Below are 22,361 nucleotides of genomic sequence, written 5' to 3' on the forward strand. Positions count from 1 at the left end.
ACTTAATCACTTGGCTACCCCACCGATTTGGTGCTGTGATAGCGTAAATATAGTTTTACCCCTGCTAGGCAGTACTCTAACTGGTGGTAACATCATAATACGTTATAGTCTCTTTGAGGAAATACCAGTATTGGAGATTTTACAATAGCTTCATGGTGAGTAAGTGATATCGAATTCAATGTTGTATTATAAGTTGTTCACTGATCACGAGGGTATGGTGTCCTATAATTACCATCCCGTGGCCCGTGAAGAAAGAACGACGTCGTGGGCGACGTTGCATAAAAAGACTACGTCGCCCTCGACGTCGTGCACCATACGAGAGGGACATGGGTTGGTGTGCCCGCGAAGTTTGTGTGTGGGCCCAGGGAACATCAGGTGTTAATGTATGTTTAAGGACCTCTCGACACTAGGATGTTGATATATACTCTGAAAAACGTTGGGTATAATTAACTTTCAATTCGGATAGGAAATCTACATGTTAACAAACGTTTCAAGGACAAACACATTATGAACACACCACCATTTCCCTACATTACCACCCATAAACAAAACGCATGATGAGCACGTGCAACTGGTCAAGAATTGATAGTCAACTATACAGTTGTCAGTCTATCTACCTATCCATCCGTCCACCCATCCGTCCGTCCATCCATCTACCCACTCACCCATCCATCCATGATATTTTACAGTTGTGGTATAGCGGATCCCTGTTTAACACCACAGTTAGCAATATGATGGATATATGACAAAATAACGCCAGAGATCAATGTTACGAAGCCACGCTACTGACCTGAACCTAACCTTCCAATCTTCTTTTGTTAAACCCCATTCTTCCGTTCTTTCCCCAACCACTCTGCGTCAGAGATTGTTTAAAGCAGAGTAAATGCTTGGTCACTAAATCACTCAAGGCCAAGCCCAAAATACAAGTGTTACAGAAAGAAACATGCTAATGTTTATTGCCACCAGATACACTGATCAACGTTCAGTTCTGGATAATAGTGAGCTGCAAGGGGTGACCATCGGAGCAGGCTCCAGTGTGGCCATCGCATTTCTTTATCTGAACGTGTTTCGTGCCCAGATTGGTAATGATTTCAACTTGATGACTGTGCCCAGAGTTGAAGGATGTCTTGACGGTGACGGACTGCCCAGCACCAAGGGACTCCATCTGTGGAAAGGTGAGTGTAATATTGTGGGTGTGATTGCCGTGAGCTTGGTCTGATGGACCTACAAGGAAGTGGACACTGGGCTGTGCTTTGTCAGTGACTGGTACCTCGTCAACGTGGACTGGGTTCTTCTCAAACGCTGCAGCGTTCGACTGTATTTTCATGGTGATGTCCTTAAGAGCATCCAATTCCTTCCAGACACTCAGACCCTCTCCGTGCACTGGAAGAATGGGATAACGAGTCCTCACTGATCCAATTCCTGGGATTTCCGGAAGTATGGTGCGCATTCCTGATGCCATCACCTTTCTTGGGGTTCCGTTTGAGTCCAAAACACCCACCACTCGATGGGCTTGGTTGTCCTTGTCCAAAGCAGCCGTGTCAAAGAACTGTTCAGGTGTATGATACCAGTGCATACTGTTGGAGCCATCAAATGCTGTGGCCTGGGTCATCCCACCCTGTCTGTTGTTGGCAGTGACAGATTTTGCATAGTTGGTGTTGTAATCACCCTTGTATTGGATCGAGTATGGGTTCCAGTTATGTAGAGGGGTCAGGTATACTATTTCAAGGGGTATAGCATATGAATACCGCCTCGTGACGGGTTCGCAGAACATTTTATGTGTTGTCCTGTTCTTATGACAATAATTCAGGGTCATGCTTGCCACTTCAGGAAGGGTAGTCTGTGCAATGAAGAAGTACAAGTCAGCAAAACCCCTGTGGATAATTTTTAATCCCATTGCTCCATTATTGTCACCCTTGTACCATCGGCTATAGTATGCCGTGTTGAGGCGGGTGTAGTTTGCAAATTTGATTTCATTGATGTTCTGTGTGAACAGAATATCGTGATTAATCGATCCGTAATTATCTTTGCCTGGGATCTCTTGCATGACCTTGTCCAACAATCCATAGACAAAGCTTTGATCGTCTGTCTTTTCATTGAGGTCAAACCTGGCCCCAGGACTGACCCTGTAGTCATCCAAAGTCATGTTGTTGGCCATCCTAACGTTCAAATCGTCCACCAGTTTGAGGTTCTTCAGTGGCAAGTCCTCGCTGAGAGGATGGCAGGCGACTCGGTAGTTCCATTGGGCAGTATCTATTGTACCATTGATAACGTTCATGGCATAGCGGGGTAAGTAGGCGAAGTCTTGGCTGCTGCTTTGAATACCAGAGTATCCTGAAAATCTGTAATGAATTTTGGGAAGTATGTATAGTGTTGATTTAGCAGGGAAATGTTCAAAATACATCAGTGCCTTTCATTTGGACAGGTGTGTTTCCTCAACGAGAAAATAAACTGTCACCTATAATGGCATCTTCCTAAATTCTGGAACATGAAGAATCATGATAAAATGCCAGTACAAATATTCAGTAGGATTGAGTGCAGAATTGCTCCAGGTTTAAATCACACTACTAAACAGCTGTCTATTAAGTGACATACGTTGACACTAACTTACGACTAAGATAGCTTTGAAAATCTAGGCTCAGGAGTACAACGTGCATCAACCAGGAAAAAAACCTAATTTTCCAAAAAGTGTAATCCCATGAAAGTAAGCGTTTATATCTCCTATTTCAAAACTTGACAAAAAACAAAGCTGTATTTGTTTGCTGTTGATAGCAATACACGTGACCATGCATTGAGAACAAATATCAGAGTAGAATATTCAGTTGTGAAAGATAGTAACATAACGATTTTACAAATTGTGGATAATATAGATAATAGTTCCAAACTGATGAAAATGAAAATATACGTTGATATTAAAGACGTTTGTTATGGTGCTAAAATATTGCTTAATCATATTATTTTTCTCACTTTCCAAACCTGGACAGACATGTAAGTAAAGAAATCAGTTGTTTTACAAGGTGGGTAATTTCTTTCAGTAACTGGTATTTTTGTCCAACTGCTAATTTCAGTGGGCAGATCATGATTGGTGGTTCTGAACAGTAGCAATACGGGACAAACACTTTCTGGCAGGTCAACATAATTTTCAAATCAATTTTAAGACTCTGTACATGGTGCCATTGGAGGATGTATAGTAGGTCTCCAAATGTGGAAGCTGACATTACAGAGAGACCAGTATTTTTGTGTAGATTATTTAGAACTTTGTAACTTTTATATCTTTGTGACTAAGTCCAAGATCATCAAATATGTACTTAGGAAATGAAAACAAATTCTGTGTGTATCTGGTCAATATATGGTCATGTACAAAAGATGACGAAAGATAGGTTTCATCTTTTTCCAGATATTATTGTTACCCATAAACATACTTTGTTATGGAATAGTAAACTTAGAATACTTTTGCATTCAGTAACACCAACGCACCGATTAGAATCGACATTGTCAAAAGTAGCTCGACTAATTTTCACTTTTCGGTTAAAATAATGTTTGGGTCCTCCAAATTTAGCCACTAAAAACATAAACCAAACGCCTCCTTTTCCCACAATTCCCACTAAATTAACAGGGTGTAACTAACCTGGCCTTCTGCAGCATTTCGCTTTAGTTACAGAAACATTAACTCAACGCATCCTTTTCCTACAATATCTGCTGAATATGTGACTAACCTGGCCTTCTGCAGCATTTCGTCCTGCGTCAAGGCATCAAAATGATGTACGTTTGTCCCGGACGGCTCATACAGCTTCTGTAAATCTTTCATCATGAATCCCTCCAGGTAGCACAGTACTGGCGTGAAGTAGCTCTTGTATGGTCTGTGGGTCTCGTTCTGATTCTGCCAGGCAGAGAACCACTCTCGCATCTCCACCGCTTGTTCATCAGTGGTGTTTAGACGAGTGATGACATCGGGAACGGGTGGGAAGGGTACATCTCTCACTGCATTCATAATCTTCCTGTTGTCTGGCATTTGGAGCTTGTAGTCGTTGTGTCTGGCAATAAGATGTATATGATGAAACGATACTGAGTGCATGAGTTTAGGCTTGCGCCACATGCAGCAATATTCAGGCTATATGGCATCGGTCTGTAAATAATCGAGTCTGGAACAGACAAATAAAGTGATGAGCAGCACCAGCATCGATCTGCGCAACGGCAACCGTTGATATGTGTCACCCAAGTCAGCGAGCCTGACCACCCGATCCCGTTAGTCGCCTCTTACGACAAGCATGGGCTACTGAAGATCAATTCCAACCCGGACCTTCATAGGTAGATAAAACAATATCTACCGAGAGAAGCTCGTACTAATGAAGATATATCGTTAGCAATAGTACTAGTTCAGGGACCACCAAGCTGACTAAGATTATAAATAATAAATGTGTAACAAAGGAGAATCTCTCACAAGTCTCGATGACAAATGACTAAAACGTGTTTAACCATCCGATTCCTATGCTGGAATAAATCTAACGAGATGCACTACATGCCGTTACCACAGATAAGCAAAATAATATTATTGTTTACTTTTGAAACACCTTTGAGGCAGTACTGTCAGTAAATGAAGCTACAGTTAAACACAGCTGAGTCGAAATGTGTCGGAATAATGATTGTCTAGAAGTAAAACGTTTGGTCCTTTGGTACTGTCAGTAACTTGAGCCACAGTCGAACACAGTTGAGACAAAATGTGTCTGACTGACGATTGTCTTGCAGTCAACAATTTCTGGTTGTGTTAGACCTCCGTAGAAGCATTTACGAAAGTTCTTTCTCTTTCGCCACAGCGGTGTTTGACTGGAGATAATATGTGAAAAGTGATATACAGTTGTTTAGTATTCATATGAGGGTGTTAGTGATTTTGTAGAAAATAATATTCAGTTGGAACCATACCTTGTCCTGAAATCGATGCCATTGAGGACGACGTCCAGTTCCCCAAGTCCCATCGTTCGGTATTGATCAGGATGGTCATGGATGGACCCAGCTAATTGTCCCGAGTGAGAGTCACTGTGATATGGCCTCGGTCCTTCCCTCGTGTACCGGATCTGTTTTACACCGGAGTCGTAAGCGTTTCGGATCCGCTCATTGAAGAACAACTGTTGAAGCATGATCTGCCTAGCAACAGTTTCCAACAGTTTCTCCAAGTCGTCCATCTTCTCATGCATTAAATCTTCAGGTGTCTTCGGTTTCGGGGTTGTTGTGGTGTAGTGCCTGTGGGCAGCCATTGCACTACCCGCCAGGCCCACCAAAGCAAGTACAAGATGAAAATTCACCTAAAACATGTTAAATACTTGTTAGGTAGTAGGTTGTGACATCTGAAGTATCAGCAATCCAGCCGTGCGCCAAGAACTTATACATTCGCACCATTCACAAAGGCTTTCGCCACTGTAATTGTCTATCAACCTCATCAGGATTAAAAGTGCGACAGATCTCACCTTCCTATGTTTAAGGTGATGCTGGGAGTACAATATCGATTCAGCGACCGTATTTCATTGGGGTAACCGATCATTATTATGTATTTGATGAGGATTTGGAAAGTGACCAGTGATGCCTCGAGTGTAAAATTGATCCACTGACTGTAAACGAGTGAATAATTTACCGAGGTAGATGAGCATGATTATGTGTATGGCGATACAATAGATTAATTATCCTCATCTCACCATCATAAATAAACTATTAAACTGAAATTGAACTGTAGATTAGAGAGCTAAAATGAATTCAAAATGGCTCATTCAGTAATTGTTTGAAAGTTCACTTCTTACCATTCCGACTTCTTTGAATAGCAGGCCAATAATTTGCTGGAACTTTATACATTTCTCTTATCCAACCTGTTATCGACAGATTACAAGTTGTTATTCTAGTCCAATTTATCACGAAAAGATACCAAGCTGTTGTGCTCAGACAGGGTTATCTCCCTGCATCTGACATCAGCCCATCCTGCACACATGCTATCTGGGGAAAACACCACAAACATTTACACATGAACTCACCCACCAGATTTTCTTGTATGAAGAGAATATACACGCGGACAATTATAACTTTTATAACATTTTTATAACTTTATTCTTTTGTTGCATTTTAAAATATTTTGCAGAATAGAAATACCATTTGGCTTTACATCTACCTCCAAACATAGTGAACAGCACAAATGTTTATATAGACTAATACAACAGAGCATAATTTGCAAATGGAATCCATGTTACAATACGTATAGTAATCATATAGTATTGCTCTACTTCATTTTGGGAAGCACAGAACGGTAGCATTTCCTGGTCAAGCTTACGCTTGAAAAACAAATTTAAGAAAAAAGTATAATAGAAATGTTGACTGGGTCAGTATGTCTACTTTAATGACGAAGACGTTCATGTCACTGTTTAGTTTCAAATGTTATTTTGTTGTAATGCCATATTTCGGGTACTTTCAAAATTAAGTTTATCCTTCTGCAACTCCAGTATACATATTCTACCTGTTGGTGCAGAATCTACAACAACTGCTATCTAAGCGTCTTAGTTTTGACGAACGATGGGTTGTCAGTTATTAAGACATGGTAGTGTTCAGTAGTATGTTCATTATGTGAAGTTGCCCGGCAGATGGGTAAATCAAAAAGTGTAATTTCACGCCTGTGGGATAGGTACCGTCAAACGGGTGGGGTTGCAACGAGACCTGGGCGTGGTAGACCAAAATCAACGACACCACGACAGGATCGTCTCATTACGTTAATTGCTCTACGCGATAGGTTTAAATCGCCCCCTGCCATCAATAGAGAATTCCGCACACTCACTGGAAGACACATTTCAACCTCAACCGTTAAAAACCGACTCTATCAAGCTCGTCTGAAAGCAAGACGGCCTTTTAAGGGTGTCACCCTTTCAGCTCACCATAAGCGCCAAAGATTGGCATGCGCTAGGTAGCATCAGGGACGGGCTATGCGCCACTGGCGTTACTCCATGTTCTCTGATGAGTCATGGTTTTGCCTACGATTCACAGATGGCAGAAAACGTTGTTGGCGTCGGAGCGGGGAGCGATATGCCAGAGCAGCAATTCTTGACCATGATCGATATGGAGGTGGTAGTGTCATGGTGTAGGGTGCAATTACACATGACAGACGATCAGATTTGGTGACTGGTCAGCGATACGTTGACCAAATATTGCGTCCTGTTGTGGCTCCATTGGCTAGAGTTATCGGCCGAAATTTTGTATTCCAAGATGATAATGCCAAACCACATCGGGCCAGAATTGTCTCCGCATATCTCCGACAAGAAGGTATCCAGACATTGGACTGGCCCTCTGTGTCCCCAGACCTGTCCCCAATTGAACATCTCTGGGACGTTCTTGGTCGAAGGGTGTACGCCAGGGACCCAGGACCCGCCAACCTGGCCCAGCTTGGCGCAGCTCTCCAAGAGGAATGGCGGGCAATACCACGGGCAACAATCCGGAAATTGATTAACAGCATGCCGTCAAGGTGCCGTGAATGTGTTGCCCAACATGGTGGACACACCAGATATTGAACTTGACGCCTAAAATTAATTTAATGGATATTTAAAGCAGTTTCAAATTCGCTATTATTACATTAGTTCCCTTATTTCTTGTCGGTAGTATTGTATGGCCATTTGTTAAACATTAAATAATCTTTTGGATGAAGTCTATGTTCACTTACAAAAATAAGTATTGTTTTACAGTGCTCATATATATATATATATTGGAACTTATCTTTTGATAGCGAATCTTAGGTATTAGTATGCACTACCAATTTATATGATATCAGTATTTACATAAAAGTTCTATTTATATTAAAGATCCAGGAAGATCCTTCATTGTCTCATCCTCGATATCTCCAGGGTCTACGTTCCGAAAAGTCTCCACTATACCCTGGATGCATCTACGGCTCAGCCCGATAAATTTATTACCTCCCTTGGCTGGCTTTTTATCCAATCAGGTGTCTACGCTGGGAATTTGAGCGAACCAATCACAACTCACTTTCGCTTTTTAAATTCTCTAACCGATTAAACTCGGCAAACAAACCATGCGTAGGTTCTCTGACAGTATTAGATGGATTTCTTGCATATGTTTTTAAAAAGGTTTCGGACCTATAAAGTTGCTGCATGTATGATTTCCCCAAATTGTGAGTGGCACGGCGAGCAAACCTTCGCAGTTGCAACTGCTACCTTTGTTGACACTGGCAAATTCGGTTATAACGGCGACCACTCTGATTGGCTACTGTGAGAAAGCGGAGTCAGCAAAGGGAGGTAATAAAATTATCGGGCCGACCCGTAGATGCGTCCAGGGTATAGTGGAGACTTTTCGGAACGTATACCCTGGAGATATCGAGGATGTCATTGTCTAAGCTTAGCAATATTCATCCCTTGTATTAGAAAATCAGTGCTGTTAAACAGGTCATGATTAAGATGGTTCATCAGCTTCTATGTACAAACTGTCAATGGGCGAAATTCTGAAAGACCCAAGACAGGGTATGAATGATGAATAAAATTCAAAATTTTAAGATTGCTTTTTTAAGCTCCTTTATAGATGATGGAAACACATTCAAGTGTGGAAGGGATCAATCATCTGTAAAAGTGAAAAAGGGTCAAGTGATCATCTTCCATGAATTGGAGACTACATGTTAGAGATTCTAATGTCCCTAGGCATTTTACTAGGGATATTTTATAAGAGGTAGGAATGAAAGATGATGTTAAAAATAATACCCAAGAATTTAGCTTTCTTAACTACTTCAGTGGGAGTGTCCAATATATGTAAGTCTGGATCCTTTATATTAACGACAGAAATGGATGCAATTAGCTTTAGATTTAGAAACATTAAAACCATTTCGTTCTAAGCAGCTATTAATTCTATTGAGAAAGAGCTGCCACTGTCTCGCAAATCACTGCCACTGTCTCGACTTCCATGTGCGGTGGCTGAGCGGGCTAGGCGGCTGACTTTGTGTGCTGGCGATTAGGTGCCTGACTCTGAGGGTGCGGGTTCGAATCCCGGATGGGACTCAACCGAAAAAAGTACTAGAATTTGTACTTTACTAAGAAAGTGAAATCCCAAATATGACATATGTTGCATTTGACCACTTTCTAAATGGCATCGTGTAATCATAGCTTTCGGCCGTGGGAGCCGTGCCAATTTACACTCATCAGAGGGGTACACAAAGTACGCAGTCTAGACTACCAGTTGTCCGACTTTCATTTTTTTGTGGAAGTCGCGGTGGCTGAGCGGGCTAGGCGGCTGACTTTGTGTGCTGGCGATTAGGTGCCTGACTCTGAGGGTGCGGGTTCGAATCCCGGATGGGACTCAACCGAAAAAAGTACTAGAATTTGTACTTTACTAAGAAAGTGAAATCCCAAATATGACATATGTTGCATTTGACCACTTTCTAAATGGCATCGTGTAATCATACCTAGATCTTAATCATAAAAATCAGACAAGATGGAACCCACACGTACTTGGAAATCTCGATCTGTTAATGAAATAAAGGCAACTGACCTCTCAGGCCCATTTTATGAAGATCTTTCGATATGTCATGTTTCCAAATTAAATCATTTGCGTTTCTAAGATAAAACCAAATGGATACATTGTGTTGTTTACTGACGATAACAATTTTGACGAACGTTTCCAATCCAACTAAATGGTCAGTGTTACTTCTGTCTTGCATAATACGCAAGGCCAAAAAGGTTCCAAGTCAGTTTGATCTCTCCTATCTCTTTTAATCGTAGAATATGTGTCGTTTTAATATATGGGTGGATTTGTCTAAATTGCTCACAGCTGAAGGGGCGGTGTAAATTCAACAAGGATCCATGTACTGTAAGTCCCCATGGTCCCTGGCATGGTGATCCAACTTCAGTTGTTTGCAATAAATAGCTTGCAATTATATTGTACTGTCGCCTTCTGAAAAAATGTACTTTAGTGTTAATTTGTACTTTTAAATTGAAAACCCATGCTTGCCACAAAAGGCGACTATGCTTGTTGTAAGATGCTACTAATGGGATCGGGTGATCAGGTTCGCTGACCTGGTTGACACATGTCATCGGTTCCCATTTGCGCATATCGATGCTCATGTTGTTGATCAATGGATTGTCTGTTCCAGACTCGATTATTTACAGACCGCCGCCATATAGCTGAAATATTGCTGAGTCACTCACCTAAATTGAAATTTGTGGTAAAGCAGTTGTTTTATCGTCCTTTGCTTACATTATTTTTTAAATGTAATAACTTTATTCATTATAAAATTATAACTTGTTTGCTGTCACAATATGACTGAAATATTGTCGCCGTGACTTCAAATCTTAACTCACTGATTAACTATATTTTGCTAAAAGCCACACTGAATATTCATATTATCACAAAAGTCGGACACTGACCTTTCTTTCCAACCAGTAAGAGACATGGACCTGTAGTTGGCAGGATCAGTATGATCAGGGATTGCTTTTCACAGCATCACACCTCGATGAAGGGAAACTTCCCCTTGTCCTAATCTGATCAAATATATTTAGCAGTGTCTCTAGAATATTGTAAAGGTTTGAGTAACTGATAATATATATTTTGAATGGAGAAAAGGCTCGTTACAGACGTCACCATTGTCACAACTGAACATGTTTAGGTCATTTTAAAAAATTTTAGACACGTTTTTGTTGTGTTGAGCTAAAGTTTCTCATAAGTTATTTGCCAGACTTTCTAGTTAATAATTACTTTTTAGTAATACTGTTTCACCTTTCGTAAGATGATGAATACCAGACTTGGATCCTTTACCTTTTGTCCTTTGCACCATGGGTGTTCATGACGTAATTTGTGAAACATAGCTTCGCCAGGATTGACCTTTGTTTTGTCTGAATTTATGTCGTGTCTTCACATTTACAGTAGTATATTAATTTAACTTTTGATTGAGTTACACGTGTTGGTAGACATAATCCTTTGCTTTTTCTTCGCTATTTAGCATTTGAACAATCTGAATTGAAGAACTGCTGTTCATGTAGAGGTTGTAGAAGACTTCGGTATACACGCATCAGCTATTTCACTTGAAACATCAAAAATACCTGAATCAGATTCATCACTGAAACATTCAGGTAGAAGTTTGATACAAGGACCACTTATTCTTTGAATAACATGGATAACGCGTTGGATTTATTTCTTAAAGGATAGCTGGGAAGTGTTCACTGCCACAAATGTCAATGTGAAGTGCTCATTAAAATTCATTAAGGAGAGAAGAGTAGGTGCTGGTTGCGGGATACATATGATCCTTGTGTTCCCAAACTGTCAAACATTATTTTCAAGTCATTATTTGTCAGCAAGCGAAAACTTAGTCATAGGGAGAAAGGGTGATGTTGTAAATTACGTTTAGTTTGTTAAGCATTCTGGGGCTCTGTCGCAATCCTTGGCTCACGTGGTGGAGCGAGCTTCAGGGGGGGGGTACGCATGATGAAAGTAAGCGTTACCTGTATGGTAGGCGAGATCACATTGCTTCATTCTGTCGTAAGGTCACATTGCTTCATTCCGTCCTAAGGTCACATTGCTTCATTCTGTCGTAAGGTCACATTGCTGCATTCCGTCCTAAGGTCACATTGCTTCATTCCGTTGTAAGGTCACATTGCTTCATTCCGTCCTAAGGTCGCATTGCTTCATTTCGTCCTAAGGTCACATCGCTTCATTCAGTCTAAGGTCACATTGCTTCATTCAGTCCTAAGGTCGCATTGCTTCATTCCGTCCTAAGGTCACATTGCTTCATTCCGTTGTAAGGTCACATTGCTTCATTCCGTCCTAAGGTCTCTGCTTCATTCCGTCCTAACCTCACATTGCTTCACTCTGTTGCAAGGTCCATTTGCTTCATTTCGTCCTAAGGTCTCTTTGCTTCATTCCGTCGCAAGGTCACTTTGCTTCATTCCGTCGTAAGGTCACTTTGCTTCATTCTGTCGCAACGTCACTTTGCTTCATTCCGTCCTAAGGTCACATTGCTTCAGTCAGTCCTAAGGTCACATTGCTTCATTCCGTCCTAAGGTCACATTGCTTCATTCCGTCCTAAGGTCACATTGCTTCATTCCGTCCTAAGGTCCCTTTGCTTCATTCCGTCCTAAGGTCACATTGCTTCATTCTGTCGTAGGGTCATATTGCTGCATTCTGTCGGAAGGTCACTTTGCTTCATTCTGTCGTAAGGTCATATTACTTGATTCTGTCGTAAGGTCACATTGCTTCATTCCGTCATAAGGTCACATTGCTTCATTCCGTCGTAAGGCCACTTTGCTTCATTCCGTCGTAAGGTCACATTGCTTCATTCTGTCGTAAGGTCACATTGCTTCACTCTGTCTTAAGAGTGACTGTTGTACAACCTTCTGCTTCAGCATCCCACATTGTTGAAATTGGTGGGCTCGGTACGGAAACAGTCGTCGAATACAGGTAGATGTGTTATGCCAGTTCGTTGGGGAAGAGTTTCTTGGTGATGTCCATACAGGAAACGAAGTCAAAGCCAAAGTATGGCAGTATCTCTGGGGATTACTCTTCATGTGTTAGAAAACAGTACTAAGAATATTCTGTTTGTCCGGAATATCCTGCCAAAAACTTGACAGCGTTTGTCTGGTACCTTTACCTGATGATGTCGACCTGGGTAACTTAATCCAGTCTGGTTGTCATCGTATATGTCATTGAATCTATGAATATACCACCAAGATGTCAAAATGTGTTGCAGGCGTCTGGTAGTCTGAACCAGTATGATGGTGAATAGATGATGATTGAACGAAATGACAATTTTGAAACCAAGACACGGTTGTTTGTAGCCAGGTCTGTATTTAGTCCAGGGAATCTGTGTACGTTGGTGATGAATCCAAAACCTGTAAGTAGGTAGATGCCACAGTGTTGGTGAGACTCGGGAGTAGAACTGCTTAGAGAATATAAAGGTACATGCTTACAGGTCTATACAACGTGAATGGCCAAACATTCAAGCTGACACTTAAACTGAACGCAGATTTGGGTAAGGTTACGCAGCGTCTCATGCGCTTTGTCCTCATGCATATAAGATTGTCGATGAACAATCTAAGTCAGTGGTGGGTCTAGCTATAGGGGAACCTTGCACATCAACAGTCGTTTCACTGATTGTTTTGCTTACGTTTTGATAGGACCGTAAGATTTAGTTTAGGCCTGAGAATTCTATACTGAACAAAAGACACGTCACCTACCAAACATTTTGCGAGATATGTTCCATCTTAATTTTAATTCTTTGTTCACTTTTCATATGTTAGCTTCATCTGGTTCGTAGCCAATGTTCAAGAAAATTTGGTTTCCGATTCTGTATTTGATACAAAAATATATCGTCAAAACGCAGTTACTAAAGTACTGATTGGACAAGGTTTTTTGTGTGTATTTCATGAAAATAACAAAATAGTAGCATCCCGATGTTCCATTCCTACAAGATGAGCCACCGTGCATGCACCGAACCAGTCAGTGTTCGATAGTAGCGAAATGCCACGATTATCAAGGAAACAGAGGGACCAAGATTTAGGAGGACTCAATGCTGGCCAGACTGTGAGACATGTTGCAATTCAGTGTTCGTGTGCGAACAATGTATTACCTGCAGTCTAAGCCATTGGAAGTACAGCTGACCGTCCTCTAAGTGGAAGACCGTCTCTGACAACATTGAGGCAAATCGGCAGATTGTCCGTCATCACCTGCCAAACCGTTTCGCTCGGACTACGAAAACTACATGGACAACCACTGGCAATCGCCAGAGACCAATCAGTGCCTACACAGTGCGGAGGCGTTTGTGGCAGAGAAACGTCAAATGCCGCAGTCCTTACTGGGGTCCAATCGTCACTGTTCGACATCGTCGTGGCCGTTTCCAGTGGACTACACATCATTAGAATTGGCGTCACCAGGAGTGGCGAACTGTAGTCTTATCCGGCGAAAGCCGGTATTGAGTCTCGACGCAGAGTGAGAGTGTGGCGACGACGCGGTGAGCGTTTCACAGATGATTGTGTCCTTGAAAGAGAATCGTAGGGAGGACCGAACATAACAGTGTGGGGTGCTGCTGCTCTCAATCACAGACTAGGCCCTATGGTGTTCTAGAATATTGGCCCTGGTAGAGGAAATGGTGTAACACCTGCCCGTTACATTGATCAAGTACCGAGACTCTGCGTCGTATCACATTTTGGTCGTCATAGAAACCACGTCTTCCAGGAGGGCAACGCCCGCCCCCATACCACCAGAACAACTAGACAGACTTTCTCCGTCAACATGGCATACACATTCTTCAATGGTCTGTCCTCAGTCCAGACTTTAACCCGATAGAACATTAATTTGTGGGATGAGATTCAGAGGAGGCTCAATGATGTGCGACCAAGGACGACAACTGCAGCTGAACTCTCTCTGGCATATCACCGAGTCTGGGCGCAAGTTCAAATGGCCCTCATCAACAGTCTCCTCCACTCCATGCCTACAGACGATTCAACGTTGTTGTGAACGTTCAAGGAGGCCATACACGGTTTTGAATTTCGGATCGCATTGTCGCGCCACCTGTCGTTATTTTTACTTATAATGGTCTGAAATTCTTTTCTGGGTGTTGATGATCAAAAATGTCAGTTTGTAAATCTTTCCGACAATTATTATGTTATTTACAGGTGTTGGAATTAACCTGATTACCAATTTCAAAGAGGGAGTGACTTTTTTTTGCGGTACATTGTACAAGGAGTGTCCCTTTTATGGCCCCTAATGAGACACTGAGGAAATTCCAATAAGATTCCGAAAAGAATTCTGCCTAAAATCAGATTGTCTTAAATGAAACATCTATACCTTAACTGCATCTGGTACCTTATGTGGTGTCACACTTCTCGCGTATGTGTTTTGGGCTCTTTTAGCTTTCCAACGTACGCACGACTAATTCTTTCACCCCCGACACCTTCTGGTTCCTTTCCCTGAGATAAGTACGGAGGTCTTTCACTGTCATGCCTTCAAAATTATATCCTCTTCTCTATGTAAATCATTAAGAACATCCGCCATCTTTGATCAAATACTAACCGGAAGGGTGTGAGTTGGAGGGGAGACAACTCTAAGTTACCTTTTAAGTGGATGTAACAACAATTTTCTGAAAGTCGAATATGCATCTTGTCCAAAGTGGATTGTCGACTGATCACGTGTTGGTGTCTCTGGACAGTATGTGTGTCCATTCTTCCATGGCCGATAAGCATTTGTAAATGTTACGTCATGTGTTTGAGGGAATAGCGTCTGTGGATTTGACCCTAAAATCTTTCAGGTGCCATTTATTTATGGCTACTATAAAATATCCTGATGTCTCAGTTTCTGCTGATTAACCGGTGGTCCTGTTTGGGAAGGTACTGAGACAGTTCAGAATTACCCTGACTAGGCAAGGTTATTTCTGGGATTGTCGACACACTTCATTCCAAGGTTTTTCAATTTTCTTTTGCCAGTAGATCGCATGGTAAATCTCGTCCGTACACTTTGGCATGAAAGTGAACAAAGTGCGATTGACAAAGTTAGGTTCTCACAAAGGCGCCAGTGTTAGCACATCCTGACTTCAGTCCTAATGCTGCTGCATCTGTCGTGCAGACAGACGCCAGTAAAACTGATTTAGCTGAGGTTCTTCCGCAGAATGATCACACAGTTTGCCATGCTTCAAAAAAGTAAAAAAAGTCAAACACTGAACAGAATTATTCCACTGAACACAACGGAATTAACGAGTATACATTATTAATGGTAGGAAAATGCTAATCAAAACAAGCCATAGTCCTTTGACATTTATTATGTAATCAAAATGTCCCCAGGATGGTGTTTAGAACTTTCAGGTTATCAGTATGATGTGGAATATATACCTGGGAAAGATAATTCTTTGAATTCAAGTGAATTACCAGTCTATGCCTTATCAACAGATAAGCAGTATACTGTTATCAAGCGTGCTCATGATCTTGCTCACTTCTGTGTGATACATACATGGAATTTAGCAAGGATGACTTGCAAGTCTAATACGCAGAGACAAATTCGGAAATACTTCAGTCAGGGTTCAGCATGTATAGAAGATACTCATGCTGTGCCATCGAGTTCTACTGGTGTAACTCGGAGAGCTTCTGTACCATGGCAAACTATCCTCTGTGATTTTGTCTGACCTCTTCCTACATCATCGATGGTAGGTCAGGTAACGTGTGTCGTCTCTGCAGCAGTGTTCTTTCTTGAAGGGAGGGAATAGCAGACATGAGTTGTCTGTGGGGACTGTGTTCAATGAAAAATACTCGACCCAAACATGTACGTCGAGAAGAAACGTGAGGGAGGCAATCTAGAAACTTTGTAATTAACGCCAGCGTTGCCGTTAAAACTCTCACCGGTACCGTATCTCGTCAGAGATTTTGTTGAGTAAAATGATTGGTGTAAATCTATGTGTAAATTCTACCTCAGCTGATATCCAAATGTTTTAGTTAGTAAAGATTTTGTGATCTTAAATTCAACCGGGGAGGAATGTGAGATGATAACATGAGAAGGGTGGTCCCTTTCAGAATGGCGATACTCGTGGATCATACACGTAAATCCAGTGTGTTGTGAATGGGTTGACCGGGGGTGCATATTGTTTTGTGCACTGTTTTGCCATTTAGAGTAATTGTTTCATGTGCCGGGCATCTTGATTGTTATCTACTACAACTTACAAATGATTTGTTAAGAAGGTGTCGTGATTCAAAACCCACGAAAATTGTTAGTAGATTCCTCTCCCTTTTCAGTTCCTGATAAATTTGGCTCTTATGTTTTCATCTTTCTCTTTTTAAAATTTTCTTCAAGGTTTTTGTTTTTTAGTTTGGTTCAGTGGTCCGCAAGTGCCCTTCATAGTTCGTTTTAGAACATCCATATTTCTTATTCCCTCTCCGGTCAGCTTATTGGATGATTATTTTAAAAATCAACAATCGTGTTAACAAAACCAGCTGATTGTGTGTTCAACCAGTTATCATTTGTGTTTTCGTGACGTGTTACAGTTTCTGAAATTTCAAGGGAGAATTGTGGAGCTTCAAAACTGACTGTTCCAACCTGCGTTTTGTTATGTTGAATGAAATAGCTATATAGTATCATCCGTAAATATCGTATGATGAGATAGTATCACAAAACTGCCGACCCGAGTCACTCGGAACCATGTTTCCACGTAATTCAACGTGGAGTCTGTTAGAAGTTTATCAGAGGTCTGTAGCATGCTGTTATTAACATTATAACTGATGCTATTCGTGAAATAATAGTATGCCAATGCCATCATGCAGTTATTTTCATACTGGATTACCGACCAGATTGCCGCAATGTTACGAACTCATGCCACTTAACAGGTTAACAATCCAAACATCCGAATCTGTATTTTCCCTTTGTCTCCAATATCACCTACATGTCCATGCACTTGTCTGAGTTCGTATTAGATTCGAGCACGGATACATTTTGACTAACGTTACCTCGTAATAGATACAGGATAGACGGTGCCATGGAGGACATTTGTCTTCACGATAATACTTTCTTAACAACCAGCGACATAGATCTCACGTGCATAGGTCTGAATTATATAACTGGGAGATTTGTTAAGGAGAGTAAACATTTACTCACTCAACTGGAACATAAGGAAACAACCCAAATATATGCTTATGTTTATTGTCACCAGGTTTACAGGTCAACGTTCAGTTCTGGATTGCAGTGAGCTGTAAGGGGTGACCATCAGAACAGGCTCCACTATGGCCATCGCAACTCTTCATCTGAAAACGTGTTGTGCCCGGTTTGACGTAGATCTCAACTTGATGACTGTGCCCAGAGTTGAAGGATGTCTTGACGGTGACGGCCTGCCCTGCACCGAGCGACTCCATCTGTGCAAAGGTGAGTGTAATATTGTGGGTGTGATTGCCGTGAGCTTGGTCTGATGGACCTACAAGGAAGTGGACACTGGGCTGTGCTTTGTCAGTGACTGGTACCTCGTCAATGTGGATTGGGTCCTTCTCAAACGCCGCAGAGTTCGACTGTATTTTCATGGTGATGTCCTTAAGAGCATCCAATTCCTTCCAGACACTCAGACCCTCTCCGTGCACTGGAAGAATGGGATAACGAGTCCTCACTGATCCAATTCCTGGGATTTCCGGAAGTATGGTGCGCATTCCTGATGCCATCACCTTTCTTGGGGTTCCGTTTGAGTCTAAAACACCCACCACTCGATGAGCTTGGTTGTCCTTGTCCAAAGCAGCCGTGTCAAAGAACTGTTCAGGTGTATGATACCAGTGCATACTGTTGGAGCCATCAAATGCTGTGGCCTGGGTCATCCCACCCTGTCTGTTGTTGGCAGTGACAGATTTTGCATAGTTGGTGTTGTAATCACCCTTGTATTGGATCGAGTATGGGTTCCAGTTGTGTAGAGGGGTCAGGTATACTATTTCAAGTGGTATAGCAGCAGTATACCGTCTCGTGATGGGACCACACTCTGTTTTCCGAGTGGTCATGTTCTTATGACAGTCTATGAAGGTCATGCTTGCCACCTCGTGATGGGTAGTCTGTGAAATGAAGAAGTACGAATCAGCAAATCCCCTGTGTACAATCTTCACTCCCATTGCCCCATTATCTTTCACCTTGTACCACCGGTGATAGAATGCCGTGTTGAGGGGAGTAAAGTTCGCAAACTTGATTTCATTGACTGTCTCTCTGAGAAAAGAATCGTGAATAAGTGCGCCGTAATTATCTTTGCCTGGGATCTCTTGCATGACCTTGTCCAACAACCCATAGATATAGCTTCGATCATCTGTCTTTTCATTGAGGTCAAACCTGGCTCCAGGACTGTCCCTGTAGTCATCCAAAGTCATGTTGTTGGCCATCCTAACGTTCAAATCGTCCACCAGTTTGAGGTTCTTCAGTGGCAAGTCCTCGCTGAGGGGATGGCAGGCGACTCGGTAGTTCCACTGGGCAGTATCTATTGTACCATTGACAACGTTCATGACATAGCGGGGTAAGTAGGCGAAGTCTTGGCTGCTGCTTTGAATACCAGAATATCCTGAAAATCTGCAATGAGTTTTGGAAAGTGTTGCTGTAGCAAGAAAATGTCCAATGTAAATCAACGTCTTTCATATCGGCAGATGTGTAATAGTAAAAAAAATAATATTGAAAACATTCTAAGCTGATATCATTGAGTTTGTATGAAAGCAGTAGCCAGGTAATAACGAAGTATAAGATCATGGAAACTGTTTTTGTTTTTTGTTTTTATAAAAAAAAATAACCAATTCAGTGTGTATCTGTTTATATACTGTCGTGGTATAGCAGCTATTGTCCATGTAGGAACATATCAGTCTAGACCAGTTTCAACTGAATTTGCTGTAAAAGTCTCTGGTCACCATAAACCATGAAATTTGGAGTACGTTTTCTAAGGTGAACGTTTATATCCAATTTCAGTTTCAGAAACATTAACCTTACGGATCCTTTTCCACAGTACCTACTGAATGAATTTGATCAGGTGTGACTAACCTGGCCTTCTGCAGCATTTCTCCTTAGTTAAAGAAAGATTAACTCAACGCATCCTTTTCCTACAATATGTACTGAATATATTTACCAGGGTGTGACTAACCTGGCCTTCTGCAGCAGTTCGTCCTGCGTCAAGGCATCAAAATGATGTAAGTTTGTCTCAGAAGGCTCATACAGCTTCTGTAAATCTTTCATCATGAATCCCTCCAGGTAGCACAGCACTGGCGTGAAGTGGCTCTTGTATGGTCTGTGGGTCTCGTTCTGATTCTGCCAGGCAGAGAACCACTCTCGCATCTCCGCCGCTTGTTCAGCGACGGTGTTTAGACGAGTGATGACATTGGGAACGGGTGGGAAGGGTACATCTCTCACTGCATTCATAATGTTCCTGTTGTCTGGCATTTGGAGCTTGTAGTCGTTGTGTCTGGAGAAAAGATGGATGTGGTGAAACAGGAGCAAGCGTGAGTGAATGAAGGTATAATACTAGCAGTAGTTCTGATACAGGCACCAGGAAGATTTGTTAAATACTGGTATGTAACTAACATACCTCTTACCAGACTTGTTGGCAAAATACCAGTAAGATTTATCAATGTAACCATCCGATACCCATGTAACAATACATAAGATGCAACGCATGCCTATAGCCAAGATAATTGAGAGCCGAAAAGAATACGTTTGGTTGCAACTTTTAAGACACCTTAGAGACAGTACTGGCAGTAACTGTAGATACAGTCAACAACGCTTGAGTCTATATTTGATGTGTTGAACAAACTGTTGTCGCGAAGTAGGGCGGTTGATCCTAACATGCCTTATTAACCGACAATATCCGGTTGTGCTGAATCACTGATAGGTGGAAGTATTTACATTCCTGCCTTCACATTAGACACAAGTATGTTTGACTTGATATCTTGTTGGATCCAAACCTTGTCCTGAAATCTATGCCATTGAGGACGACGCCCAGTTCCCCAAGTCCCATCGTTCGGTATTGATCAGGATGGTCATGAATGGACCCAGCTAATTGACCCGAGTGAGAGTCACTGTGATATGGCCTTGGTCCCACCCTTGTGTACCGGATCTGCTTCACGCCAGAGTTGTAGCCGCCCCGGATCCGCTCATTGAAGAACAACTGTTGAAGCATGATCTGCCTAGCAACAGTTTCCAACAGTTTCTCCAAGTCGTCCATCTTCTCATGCATTAAGTCTTCAGGAGTCTTTGGTTTCGGAGTTGTTGTGGTGTGGTGCCAGTGGGCAGCCATTGCACTACCCGCCAGGCACACCAAAGCAAGTACAAGATGAAAATTCATCTAAAATATATTAAACAACTGTGTGGTATTACGTTGTGATATCGCAAATATCAACAGTCCAGTCTTGTCGCCAATAACTATGCATAACTCCACGGAGATTCGGAACAGTGATCTGAAGTTATTTAGTTTTATCATGTAATCATTTTCTTCTGGCTACCTGATTAGTCTAGAGGCGGTCACCTGACTGTCGACAGAAACTAGTGTGCATGGTAAAATCATTAAATCATTATCTTTATCGCACCAAGATAATAAGCCATTAAGCTAACATAAGCTTTAGAGTTACGGTGTGATTTATATGGCTCCTTCAGAAATTGTATGTAAGTTCGCTACTTACCATTCTGACTTCTGACAGGCCAATAATTTGCTGGAACTTTATACATTTCTCTTATCCAACATGCTATCGATAGATTACAGGCTGTTATTCTAGTCCGATTTATCACGAAAAGATACCAAGCTGTTGTGCTCAGACAGGGTTATCTCCCTGCATCTGACATCAGCCCATCCCGCAGACAAGCTATCTGGGGAAAACACCACAAACTTTTACACATGAACTCACCCACCAAATTTTCTTGTATGAAACGAATATACACAAAAGACAATTGAAGATTTTATGACGTTTTAATAACTTCATTCTTTTAATTTGTCCCATTTTTAACGCTTTATTGAAATGACATCTGCCAGCATTTGATACTGGCTTAAGGTACTGTTTACAAATGAACTGATGTATTGTGAAACAAATTAGTAACGTTTAAAGATTATTGCCATGAGTTCAATAACTTATGGAACTCCGGGTCCGTGATATGGGGAATTCTTGACTAACTTTACACCAAAACGTAGCTGTTTATATGCACGATATTTGCAAAAGCTTTTCAGCAATTTGATGCATGTTCCGTGTGCATGTCATCTGTATAAGCTTTGCGATTGATTCCCTCAAGTTTGTGGCGAAAATACTCTTCTCTGTAACCATATATTTACATGTACTGTATACTGAATGCTTTAGGTGAGTCTTAACTTTTGATGGGTAGTATATATTGAACAGCGGAAACGTGTAGATGCTACAGTTAATGTGTAAAGTCAGGCATTGAAATTTTCAATCCATTTACAAATGAGGGAGCGGGTGTCTTTTATATTCTCCAGAGTTGAATCCGAAGATCACAAAACATCACTTGCATTATAAAAACGAAACAGCATCTGTAGTAATATGGAAGCTTATGTTCCACTGCTCAGTAATAGATATAATGTACAATGTACAATGTACAACTTATTGTATTTAGTAGATGTACATCGGCTGTTTCTTCAGATTCCACTCGAAGCGTCAATATGACAATATTACGTATTCCCATGTATCATGGTTGTCATGTATACTCTTCCAAAAAGTTGGGGAACTGTACTTTCAATGTACGATTGTCGGAATTGGGAGATATATAGGATTAAATCAATGCTTAAAATATATGCTTTCAGAATGCATCAGCACATGGATTTCATTCAAAGAAGAGCTGTTAGTTCAGTTCCTCCCCTTGGTATGTGACTGGAGTATGACCTGAAAATTTCAGGTTTACAATTTTCATTCAGGAGTGTGTGATCGACC

General features: G+C 41.5%; 2 protein-coding genes across 2 annotated transcripts; both read right to left on the bottom strand.

Moving 5' to 3' along the window:
* Window positions 1–443: 443 nt before the first annotated feature.
* LOC137278353 (uncharacterized) lies at window positions 444–5,915 on the bottom strand. Its single transcript, XM_067810640.1, has 4 exons — window positions 5,790–5,915; window positions 4,921–5,300; window positions 3,717–4,034; window positions 444–2,342 (listed from the first exon to the last, which is right to left on the bottom strand). Exons 1-4 carry the CDS (start codon window positions 5,790–5,792, stop codon window positions 983–985), a joined length of 2,061 nt encoding a protein of 686 aa, XP_067666741.1. The 5' UTR covers window positions 5,793–5,915; the 3' UTR covers window positions 444–982.
* An 11,700-nt stretch (window positions 5,916–17,615) lies between these two features.
* On the bottom strand, window positions 17,616–21,158 carry LOC137277016 (uncharacterized). The gene is made up of 4 exons (XM_067808676.1): window positions 21,108–21,158; window positions 20,394–20,773; window positions 19,577–19,894; window positions 17,616–19,017 (listed from the first exon to the last, which is right to left on the bottom strand). The coding sequence occupies exons 1-4, from the start codon at window positions 21,108–21,110 to the stop codon at window positions 17,658–17,660; spliced, it is 2,061 nt and encodes a 686-aa protein (XP_067664777.1). The 5' UTR covers window positions 21,111–21,158; the 3' UTR covers window positions 17,616–17,657.
* Window positions 21,159–22,361: the final 1,203 nt, after the last annotated feature.

This window comes from Haliotis asinina, chromosome 3, assembly GCF_037392515.1.
Source record: "Haliotis asinina isolate JCU_RB_2024 chromosome 3, JCU_Hal_asi_v2, whole genome shotgun sequence".
Taxonomy (NCBI): domain Eukaryota; kingdom Metazoa; phylum Mollusca; class Gastropoda; order Lepetellida; family Haliotidae; genus Haliotis; species Haliotis asinina.

What these genes read in the sequence shown, in the direction of transcription:
- LOC137278353 (XM_067810640.1), bottom strand. An exon ending in GGCATCGATTTCAGGACAAG is followed by an intron (nt 4,035 to 4,920) that starts GTATGGTTCCAA and finishes TCTTATTGCCAG; the next exon opens with ACACAACGACTACAAGCTCC. An exon ending in GAAATGCTGCAGAAGGCCAG is followed by an intron (nt 2,343 to 3,716) that starts GTTAGTCACATA and finishes AATTCATTACAG; the next exon opens with ATTTTCAGGATACTCTGGTA.
- LOC137277016 (XM_067808676.1), bottom strand. An exon ending in GGCATAGATTTCAGGACAAG is followed by an intron (nt 19,895 to 20,393) that starts GTTTGGATCCAA and finishes TCTTTTCTCCAG; the next exon opens with ACACAACGACTACAAGCTCC. An exon ending in GAACTGCTGCAGAAGGCCAG is followed by an intron (nt 19,018 to 19,576) that starts GTTAGTCACACC and finishes AACTCATTGCAG; the next exon opens with ATTTTCAGGATATTCTGGTA.